The 12,022-nt window shown below is 37.7% G+C and overlaps 1 protein-coding gene and 1 long non-coding RNA gene across 3 annotated transcripts; one reads left to right on the top strand and one right to left on the bottom strand.

The window, feature by feature from the left end:
* Positions 1–498: 498 nt before the first annotated feature.
* Positions 499–9,549, bottom strand: LOC306841005. The gene is made up of 4 exons (XR_013781421.1): positions 9,408–9,549; positions 7,936–8,006; positions 3,756–3,800; positions 499–1,640 (listed from the first exon to the last, which is right to left on the bottom strand). It is a non-coding gene; the product is annotated as an uncharacterized lncRNA (long non-coding RNA).
* Positions 9,550–9,909: 360 nt separating this feature from the next.
* On the top strand, positions 9,910–11,673 carry nkx2.4a (NK2 homeobox 4a). 2 transcript variants are annotated; one of them, XM_079370609.1, is made up of 2 exons: positions 9,910–10,397; positions 10,918–11,673. In XM_079370609.1, exons 1-2 carry the CDS (start codon positions 10,028–10,030, stop codon positions 11,571–11,573), a joined length of 1,026 nt encoding a protein of 341 aa, XP_079226735.1. In that variant the 5' UTR covers positions 9,910–10,027; the 3' UTR covers positions 11,574–11,673. The 2 variants fall into 2 exon arrangements, with proteins under 2 accessions (XP_079226735.1, XP_079226734.1); XM_079370608.1 differs by having other exon boundaries at positions 10,891–11,673.
* The last annotated feature ends 349 nt before the right edge of the window (positions 11,674–12,022 follow it).

Below are 12,022 nucleotides of genomic sequence, written 5' to 3'. Positions count from 1 at the left end.
AGTGTGAGAGAAAACAGAAACACTGAATCGTATGACCTGGTGCCTTCTGTGAAGTTATTTAGACTTTAATATCTCAAGTTTACCAACAATGTTGCACCTGTTAATTAACCTTTATTTGCCCTACACTGTGAAAAATAGAACCTTACAAATATTGTTTACGTTAAAGGAGATATTCACCTTTTTTCAAGTTTGTTTGAAACGTATCATTAGGTGCTCAAATGAACACAGCAATAGCTTTTGCTTGGTGTTTTCATTTCTTCCTTGAGATTAGACTGCTAAGATATATTTTCCTACTTAAGTGATGCTGGACAAATACCTCCAGTTGTTGAATTAGTGTGAAAAAAAACATTGTTTTAAAGTTAGTCTGCTTACTTAAAAGACCTCAGTAGCAAGCCAGTGAGGACTCTCAACATGTGAAGCTTTCAATAAACAGAGGAGATGCAGAGTACATAATTCAAATGTTTTTTTAATGTGCATACAAAACATGAAAATAAGAATATTGATTGCAATCTAAAAGATTTTAAGTTACACATACTTAACAAGTAACTGAAAGTGTGAGACAGTACAGTAAATGAGCTGCCACAGTCACTTATGGTATAATTCAGTATTTTCATAAATGATACAAAAATAAAGGGTTTTTGTTTTGCCACCAAAGACAGTCAGTCTTTGTTACACTGTCAGGGCTCTTTGATTATCATTACTTCTCAGTGCTGACATTGAACTACAAATTGTATGTATACATTTCCCTTTAAACATTAAAACAAGTCAAAATAGGAAGAGCCCATGGAGTTAACGATAGATTGAAAATGGTCATGACAGTGTGATAATGAGACAGTGTGCGCAGATCCTGGACCTTGGAAACATCAGCAGTCAAATGAAATTCTGCCCTTGTTCATTTTAGAAACCTCACACATGCTTTACTGATGTTACATGTGTGTCCTATATAAAACAATCTATTACACATTTTAAAGGCAACAAGTTTAAGATATAGTTCTTTTATCGATTGAAACTTTATAATGGAACATGAATGTGATTTAACAGTACAAGATTATAACCCTCCATACTGTCATATTCTCTAAATGTATGAAAACATTACATTATTGTTTGTTCTGTAAAGTGTAAAGTAAAGTGTCATGGGTATTTAAGAGGAACAGAAAATCATCTCTCTCATATCTAGTGTCAGAGTATATCAGAGTAACTGAACCTTCTTTATTGTAAGTCTTGGCCTTTCAAACATCAAAGAATGTGCCCATTTGGTGTACTTGAATATTGCCGTACTGTATAAAATCTCATGAACTTTAAAGGGAGAGGTGAACACAGACAGGTGGCTGAAGGAGGATTTGTGTGTTTTCCTTTTGACTGAGCAGCAGTCGTCTGAATGCAAGAATCTTTTTCCTGGCTCCTGCACACTTGGCTGGAGGAAGGAGAGAGGAGAGGAACAGTCTGCAGCGTTTTAGCTTACAATTTCATGATGGTTTCAGAGAAGAGGCCAGCCAAGCATTTCAAGTGGCGGAGCAGTGAGAGGGCAGCATTGTGGAGGAGAGCAGGTAGTGTAATGATCAGGTAGACAAGATGACATCAAGCGTCCTCAGGGATGGCCGCGCACACTGAGCTGACATCCTTCCACAGAGGAAGAACCACTGAAACAAGACGGAACAAAAACCAACAAACAAGAGAGCCATTAGCCCCAGGAAGACTTGTTATTACTATACGCTGCCTGCAGAAAGGCAGGCACTTAGTGCAACACATAGGAACACTGTGTGAACTATATAAGATGTGTCACTCTGTGTGGAACTTCAGAGTTGGTTTTTACATTCCTCAACATTATTTTTATAAGAGTAAATGGATTTTGTGACATTTCCTTTGACGATAAAAGTGGTAAACATTTACACTTCAAACTCATCGACTTTCACTCCTGATCAAAAGGAGACCAGTGTAATTATGGGACATGTAGGATATGTAAAAGTGCTAAATAACGTGATTATTAAAAATTAAATAGCTTTTAATGTAAATGCATCTTGATAAATATGATGGATATGAAACATTTATCATGACGACATGTTTTCACCTTTCGGACTTAGACAAAAAGAATCATTATGAAATTATTATGAAAGAATTTGAAAAACTAATTTGAGCTTGCATTCAATGAAAAATAATATTGCAGTATATAATAATATTACCACTGCATGGTTCTTCCTTTATATTACTATATTTTAAGATTTAACATTGGCCTGTAAAAAAAACAAACACGTTAGCATTGTACAGCTGAAGATATATTTTCTACAAAATAATTATGAAGCAGGCAAGATGTTTAGTTAACTCGACATGAAGTATACATTCTCTGTAATAAACTCATGAATAAGTGCTTCACTTTCTTCTTCATACTTCTTGCTCTTTTTTTTAGTTCAAAATCTCTTTCTTAAACGAGCCACATTTTATCTTTTGTCATAAGTGAGGTGGAATATGTGGCAGTGCTGTCGTTTACACACAAACTGCTGAGCTATCCTCGTTGCACATGTGTCATGTGGTCAAAGGATGTTGTATTGACACACATTGTTTTAAAAAAGAGGTGAAGGCTTATAATGGTGTGCGTTGATACCACTTTATAAACTCAGCTTGAGATGCTATATGTGTTATACAACATCAGTTACAGTGGAGGTTACGAGAGAGGGAAATACACACATTTCTAATTCTTTAAAGTAACTTCTTTTAAAACAATAGATTTCTTTACACTGAAGACAAATAATCTAACATTATAGTAGTACACTCCTTCGTTTTTATGTATTTTATTCCATCATAATTTACTGTGATGATACTAAATCTATTGGCTAAAAATTTTAAACAGTTTTGTAGGACAGGAATATGAAGATGAACTAAATGGACATATTGGAACTGAGTCAGGGCCTTGTACAAAGGTGTCTTTAAGCTATTTATCATGCTGTGCTTTTTACAGCCTCTGAAGAAATCTTTACACATTTAAAAGTGTATTGGCATACATGTTGTTACTGTTAATATTTGTATGTATGGTAGGAACATTTCAGACACTGCTTAGCTATGGCTCTATGAATCCTGAACCTGTCACTTTCCTAATTTCTCCGAACTTGATCTTTTGGGTGAGAGTACATAGTTTTAGTTATGATATGTCTCCATAAAATACCTGTTACGTTAAATGACTGAAGCAGTCCTCTCTCTATTAAAGAATTAATTTGGTTGCTTCTGTTCTGTTTTGCAAAAAAAAAACAACAACAAAAAAAACGCAAATTCAACAAGGGAAAACTGAAAGTGGCCTAAAAAACACATTATCCCGCTCTTGTGCTCGAAAAAGTCTTATTTCAGTCAACAGCTAAAGAAGGCTGACATCATTTTAATTTTCCAAATAAAACGAAAAAAGGTAAAAGGTACGATTTTTGTTTTTAATCAAAATGAGCAGAAGGAACAGTTGAAGATGGAAGTTAATGGTCAATGATATAAGAAATACATCAGGAATACTTTCAAAATAATGTAATGCTGATTTCATTGCATATAGTTACTACAAGTTAATCATTTAACAAATTATTCAAAACTTATTAAACATACACCCGTTGAAAGAGGAAGCACAGATTTTAAAGACATGAGGGCTATCAAAAATAGCTCCAGCTAAAAAAGCATTGAAAGAAATTCCATGCACAAAAAAGATATTAAACTAAAACACTTTAATGTATATATTTCTTATTTCTGATGCCATTTTATTTCTATATAGATAATGTTTTACTCACAAAAGGCTTGATTTTACTGGTTCTTCACTTCAGCGGGTTCCATTTCTGGAAAGAAAACAGGATATAATTTCAATCTTTTTACCCAAAAAAATGGGCTCTGACTTTAAAATTTAAATTGATGCATGTTGAATGTGCTTTTGTCCGTCAGGATCAATACATTCAGAATTTAAAGCACTTTTGTGATGTGTTTATGTGGTTTCATCTAAATAATTGTAGGCTATCAGGTGGCCTTCTAGGTAAAAGCGTCCAAAAGAGGGGATAAACAGACTGGTAAAACTATCACATTTATATGCAGCTTCTGTTCACATTTCCATTGTTGAGTTGGGAAGCCATTTAAAAAGTGTCTGTCTCCACACACAGCACTCAAAGTGCTTAAAAACTTTTGATTGGAAGATGCATCTCTTATCAGTCAATGTGAAAACAAGTTGAAAAAATGATTTCCTGCTGAAATGGACATGAGGAAATGCTTGATACAGATTGTAGCCATTTGCATGCATTTCAGGAGTAAAAGCACATTTGATTAACATTAGTTTTTCTTTTACCTCATCTGATGATGTGAAATGTCTGTAGCTACAAGGGTATCCAAATAAACTTTTTTGCAGGATCAAAAATTTAGTTTTTTTTTTTTTTTTGCCAGATAATGGTATTAAACTAAAGAAACGACACTATGTATGCAAATCCCGGAGTAAAAATCAAACCCTGGTTTTACAAAACCAAATTGATGCACAATTTTCTTGATGTGAGGGCAATTTAGCAAAAAAAAAAAAAAAAGGATAAAATAATGGCAATACAAATATTTAAACCCAAATGTATAATTCTAGGACAGTTGTCACTTTATAACTATGTTTTTTTTAGGTGTAGTATTAAACAGATCCTTTCAGGACATGTCACAAAAGCAGATTCCACACATCACAACAACTGGCTGCAAAGGGTAGTTCGACACACAGAAAGCCTGACAGACATTTTGTCCTCTGAGTTTTTGGGTGACAAAGCCGGGTGAGCCGTAGTTGAGTCACAACCATACTCTCCAACAGCTTTGTTTACCTGCCCTTCCTGCTGCCACAATTAATGGAGCAGAGAAGTGCACCAACCAGGTACCCTCAGAACCTTGGTAATCTCTATTGATCTGCTGCTGTGTTTTTTTTAATTGTTGTTACAAAAGAGAGCGGCCATGCTAAAATGTTGCCACTTAAAACAATGCAGAGGACAACGGCACTCACACAACCACAAGTGCTCAAAAATTTTAGGAGGATAAGTCTGTTCTGACGAAAAAGGCTAAACTCATCCCCCTGAAACAAATCAATGCAAGGGGACCAAGTGTTGAATGATATTTTGATAAATGTATCTGTACATGCATTTACCTGGAACATTTTTATAATATCATTTACAAATAACCATATTATTGTTTAGGAAAAAAATAGCGCTTAACATACTTAACAACATGTCGTTGAGTTACAGTTTAAACACACTAAATATAAAATTATTATTTGTAATGGCTGTGCAAAAATCATAGTTGGGTTAGAAAATAATACAAATGGTCTAATCATTAAAAAAAACTGAAACCAACCAAACTCTCATCTTTTAAAATGGTGAGAATGGTAAAAGGAGGTAATATCTGATGAACATCCTCAATCAATGTCTCCAAAACACAAGTTTAACATAGGTTTAACATAAAGGAATCTTAATATAATATCATACTAGTTGTCAAGTTATTTTTGGTGATATCTTCTCTATCAAAAAGAGCAAACAGCCGCTTTAATGGTGTAACATCAACAGTTTTGTTCCAGGATGTTTGAGTGCCAGGCTGTGACTTTTGTCTGTTGCTGTCTCATGGCCTTGGCTCAGTGCTTTAAAAGCTCAGAGAACATTATTGCTTCTTTCAGGTAACATGGGCACAACTTGAACAGAGTTTATTAAAAGGATCTTAACTGCATTCTGGTAAGAGGCAGCTTGTTTAAACTACTTTCCAGTGACAACAATCTACTTGTTTTCTGAAGTCAACAAGGCGTCATAGGCTCCCTTAGAAGAAAAAAAAACAATTTCCAATGCCTAATTCTTCCATCCCTAACTGTAACTTCATTAAGTAAATAATCTGCTGCACGTCATGACAGCGACACGTAAAAAAAATCAACTGTATTTGAATCATATAACATTCTGCAGTTCTCTATTTTCGACAGCCGTCTGATTATGGTCAGCGTCCCATCAGAGCTGTGATCTGTTTTTTGCGCCCTATTAGCATCATTTCGTCCATCGAGCGACATTAATTGTGAATGAATACAAACTCCTGCTGAAGAATAAGGTCTTCAAGAGGCCTGTCACATACTTTCTCCACTTGGGAGGACCTTTAACCTACTTAGCTGAGGAACCGCACCGTTTCAAGTAGTGCAGCTGAAAGATATGCACCTGCCCGCTTTTTACTCTCTCACTGCTCAGCGATTTAAGAGGAGAGAAAGTATTTGATCTAAATGGTACTACACTGACTGCAGGTGTGGAATTTTCTACACAAATTCTTCACGAGTTCAGCCTCTGGTTTGGTAACAATAAAGATACGCTTTTAAAACATTGTTTGTGGTGTTGCATTCACGATGGTATCACAACAGTAAACAACGTGATAGAATAGTGTCTTCTCTAAGATAAGTAAATTGTTTCTCTTAGGTGTGTAATAACGCTTGAAAAACATCACATTTTGTTTTATTTATCATAAGCATACAACGTCGATCTTTTCAATCGTTTTATGGTTTGGCAAAACAGTATGAAGACGATGTTTCTACATAATGGCAAACACTTTTGATGTGGAAAAGAGGACTTCACTTTAATTTTTCTTTGGTGGGATTTGACATGGTGTTTCTTCAGAGTCTAGAGGTAAAAATCCTCAGAAGGTAATTTTGTGCGCAATCCTGTTTTTCTTTTCTTTCTTCGAAGTACACCTCATGAAATGTGTACAATGTTCTCATCATATCTTCCCAAAGGGCATCATTTTATTTGAAAATACGTGTACTGATATCTGAAAAAGGTCTGATAAGAACACAGAGCACAAAACAAAGAAAACGCATGGATAAAGGCCGTGCGTAAATTACGCATGACAAATTCAACATTGATTTTGGTCGACTTGTGTACTGGTGTCTGTAATTTTTACTTTAATGAGGCGCTTTTTGTTTGGACCTATCCAAAAACACAAAAAACAACACTTATAGAAAACTGAGCACGAAACTAGACAATTCTCTCTCTCTTTTTTTTGGTAATGTTGTTTTCTTCGCATTACAGAGAGAAAGTTAAAAGTTAAGTTAGGATTTTAAGGGCTGCAAGACTAAAATAAATCCGCCATATTGTCTGCACTCCATGTATTGCTTGTGTTTGGTTAAGGTTGCAGGTCAGGACCCTGGCCCTTCAACTATCTCTTCACATCTCTCAGAGTATTGAACCAGAAAGGGCGAGATGAAGAAAAGCAATTCAGCTACCAAGCGCTTTGGTCCATCTGCTGCTCTGCGCTGAGCTAAGCTGAAAAACGTGATAATATCGTGGAAAAAGGTCGCCTGTAAGACATAACTACATAAACGGTTGGATATTGGGTTTTGGTTTATACATGATGAACACCATCCTATCATGTAATTTACAATTTGGATGAAATACTCCTTTAAACAGCCGATAATATTTATCTCAGAGGACGATTTTATTCCAAAAGGTCTTATAATCTACACAATACAGGTGGCATGCCTGGTGAACTGCTCTCTATAGTGTAGCAGGGCTCCTTTTTATCTTTTATAAACTCCTTTTTAATCTTTTATTCCAGTCGAAATAAGCGAGAAAGTTCCAACAAAGGAGAAAAACAAAGTGCAAAATGTAAGTCTGTATTTAAAGGTAAAATTAATAATTACAGCGTAAAGTAACAAACGTCCTTGTCAGTAAATCTAGGAATACAATATACTTTTCTTTGTCATACATTGTCTAATGTGCAATGTATTCTTCATGGGGCTTCAGGGGTCAGCGTAGGCTCAGCACAATGAATATAGTGTTTGCGATTTATTAGTATGAATTACATTTACGGCTTTATCATTTGAACAAGCATACACGTAAGGATACGTATAAGCTTGTTTAAAGAATTATGAACACACAAAAACCAGAAACTTGACTTTGACGATTTAAAATCCTGTTTTTCTATAAGTGGGATTCAATGACAAACCTTAGCAGGGCCTTCCTGGTCTCTCCATGGCGCGCCAGTGCTCCCGCTGCCTATAGGTCCCATCTTCTTTCCTGCGAGGTAAAAGTTAACTTTGGATGATTCAACTATATTAATGCAGACTTTGAGCTCCCCTAAGCGTTGTATGCCTCTAACTAGCTCCAGATTTTATGGGATCCTAATGTGGAGGGTCTGTGGACCAGGGTCTTGCTCTCTGACTCAGTAATCCACAAGGTTGAGAGGTTTGCTTCATTTACATAATGTTAGAGGTCTGAGCCGAGGCCTACTTTTCTCTTCGCCCCGAAAAGACAACAAGCTGGTGCTGCCAAGAAAGTGTAAAAGGCGAACAGAAATCTGGACCTTTGATATGTGCACATAGGAAATATTATATGGCTTCCAAGAAGGGTAGAATTTTTGAGTGTATTTTTTCTATAGGCATTTAACATCATTTAGTTTACAACGGGTATACGGGGTTGTATACCTCTTCAAAAATATTTTAAGATTTAAGTTTTTTCTTCTCTACTTTGGGTTCTATTTGACAATTCAAGTCTTTTTTCTGTCTGATGAACAACACACAAGTCTGACCTCTTCATCTCTAATCTGCTTCGAAGTCCACACATCCGAGGAAGGAAGCAGAAGAAAATGTGGAGTAAAATATGCATAAGAACAATGATTTACAATCAGACTATCAACTTAACCGGAGATGAGCGTTCTTGATATGTCGCCATAATTGATGGCTGACCATGTCACATCTTCAACTGCTCAATTAAAGGTACACAGCTACTTGCTGTTATGCCATGTTAAATTTCATTAGTGGTTTCATGCAGACGAGTGATTCCTTCTTCCAATAAAGGAAGACGGTAACGCTTTTCATTTGTGGAAAATAACCTCAACGCAGCACACCTGCTCCTGTTTTTCTGCTGTAAGGTGCTGGACGTGATGGAAAACATTAGAATTCATAAAGATGAAAACATAATGACTATTTCTCTCTCTAACTGGGTAGTTACAAGGTACATCTTCAGTTAGGCGTCATGGATCCATAAGGGACACATGATAGGCTATTATGGGAGCCTATATTAACTGGTTTTCATTATTGCAATTTGTAGCAGCTCTTTTCCCTTTGACCCCCTGTTTTGTCTCTCGTGGTCTGATTCTTCCCCTGGCGCCAGTCAGTTTGCTCAGAGATTACAATGTCAGGTCAAGACAGCAAAGTCATTGCTTCTTCTAAAGCATTGTGACCAGACTCGAGTATTCGAGGCTTTTGATATTGTCTCCAAATTGCGTTAAGTTTGAAAAATCTTCCCTTTTAAACAACTGCGTTCAATTTTCGTAAATCACAATATAAATCTACAAACAGGTGGAATTTGTCCCAGAAAAGCACATCAGAATTTTTGTTTTTCATTTAAAAAAATAGCCACAAACCCCATATATTGCATCCTCCGTCATGTCTCATAATGAATATAAGGTATACTCACAAGTTGGGTCCATACAGCCGCTCCCTGTCAGTATTTTGTCGTTTTGAGCTGATTTGGGCTTGTCCCTCTGTGCTGGGGTAAAATGATGCTTAAGAAGCATAAATGAGCTGGTCATACAACTTCATTGTGCCTCTTTGATGATACTCGGTGGCCCTTATGTCTTTTCAAAGTGCTCTCAAAGTTTCTAGAAAGAGTGGAATTCCCTACTGACGCAAAATAGTCATATGTGGTCAGATCAGCTGATGTGTGAAAAATATTGTGTTATAGTCACCTGTTTATAGTTGTCATAAAGGAAAGAATCTATAGGTGTATTTTATTCATTTATGTAACATTGTGTAGAGCATAGTGTATTTTCATGAATTATTTCCCTTAAATGTCAATGACTATTGTTTGCTGATTTAGGGGTTTCGCTCCGCCCCCTGTGTTTGTCGTAAACCTGGCTCCTGGCTCCAATAAACCCGGGCTAAGAGCGCCCTGGGCTCGCCTCCTTCTCCAAGGCGATCAATAGGATCTCAGGCGCACTACAAGCACTCTCTTACGTAGACATCCACCAAGGAGAGAGCCGATACAACAACACGGTTGATCTGCTCAAACACAAAAATCTACCTGCTTTCTGAATCATGTCGTTGAGCCCAAAGCACACTACGCCTTTTTCAGTGACAGATATTTTGAGTCCAATCGAGGAGACCTACAAGAAGTTTAGTGGCATGGACGGCGCAGGGAACCTAACCTCTCCACTGGGAGCCTACCGACAGCCTCAGGTGTCTCAGACCGGAATGCAACAACACTCTATGGGCCACAACGCCACCGTGGCCACTACTTACCACATGCCGCACTCGGTCTCCCAGTTCTCCCACAGCGCAATGGGGGGATACTGCAATGGAAGCATTGGCAACATGGGAGACCTCCCGTCGTACCAAGAAAGCATGCGGAATAGTGCAGCAGCAACAGGGTGGTACAGCACCAACCCGGACCCAAGATACTCCACAAGTAAGTTGTTTTCTGCATTTTAGTTCTTTTTTTCTCAGTTTGTTTTAGAGCAAATACAGAGAAAATAATTTAACTCAAGAAAGCACAGAGCACGATAAAATGTGAAACGGATCTAAATATATATGTATATTTTAGATTAGTGATAATAAATTAACATTTGCCTATTTTAGAATGATTTGTTTAAGAAAAAATATGTTTGCCGGTAAAACTGAAAAGGAGATCATTCTTTCAAGTCTGGCTTTATTTTTATTTTTTTCACAATCTTTTACAGTGGAAAATATTTCAAAGGAATGTCTTAAATAAGGATTATTATTGATATTATTATTGTCATTATTAGTATTAATCAATATCATTGTTATTTTATGTTTTATTAAAACACTATTACTTAACCAACTCTATAACAGATTAATATTTAATTAAGTTCTACATCAGGCGAAACAGTGTTCTCCTCTTCTCTTTATTGAACGCACGTATATGTATGTATATTTTTAAGTTTCTAGATTCATGGGACCTTCCACAGGTATGAACATGACCGGCATGGGGGGTCTCACAGGAATGGCGGACGCCACCAAATCCATGCCAGCTCTCCACGCGGCGCCCAGGAGGAAACGGCGCGTGCTGTTTTCACAGGCTCAGGTCTACGAACTGGAGAGGAGATTTAAGCAGCAGAAGTACCTGTCCGCGCCTGAGAGGGAACACCTTGCCAGCATGATTCACCTGACACCGACCCAGGTGAAGATTTGGTTTCAGAACCACCGATACAAAATGAAGCGCCAGGCCAAGGACAAGGCGACGCAGCAGTTGCAGCAACAGGACGGTAACCTGTGCCAACAGCAGGCGCAGTCCCCGAGGCGCGTAGCCGTGCCAGTTCTGGTGAAGGACGGTAAACCGTGCCAGAACGGCTCGAACACGCCGACGCCGAACCAGCAACAGGTACAACAGAGCCAACAACAAGGCCAACAACAGAACGGAGCCGGAGTCGTGCTCGCATCCCCGACGAGCAGTCTCAGCCAGCATCAGAGCCAGCAGCAGGTGAACGCTCTGGAGCTGGAGGAGATGTCACCAAGCCCCCCCTCACTGCACAACCAGCTCAACATGGGCCAGATAGACACATCTGCTGTAGATTACACCAGTAACATGGTCAGCTCAAACCTCCTGTACGGAAGAACGTGGTAGGACTCCATAAAGTACTCTTACTTTTCTATATGATCCTGCAGATGAGCCCAGGCAACAGAAAAACAGACAGACAAACAAACAAACACACACACACACACACACACACACATTATATATATATATATATATATATATATATATATATATATATATATATATATATTCACATGACACACACAAAAGCTGAGACTATGGCCTCTTTGGTGTTTGAGGCACGAGGCGCACAAACCGAGGCGCACCAGCTGATCAGGGCACATTTTCTTGACATCTCTGACAGGGGAGTCTATTTTTGAACATTACAGAAATGGCTGTCCTTGAAAGCAATTATGTCGTTTCTGGACCTTTTGTAATCCATGTTTTGGACCTTCCTCATGATGTTTTAAACGTAGTCTATGTTGTTGAAACAAAAAGGAATGCTGCTTCACTTGAGTGCGGACTGGGGGGAGATG

This window comes from Symphodus melops, assembly GCF_947650265.1.
Source record: "Symphodus melops genome assembly, chromosome: 19".
NCBI classification, from domain to species: Eukaryota; Metazoa; Chordata; class Actinopteri; order Labriformes; family Labridae; genus Symphodus; species Symphodus melops.
This window is presented reverse-complemented; position numbering and strand designations above follow the sequence as displayed.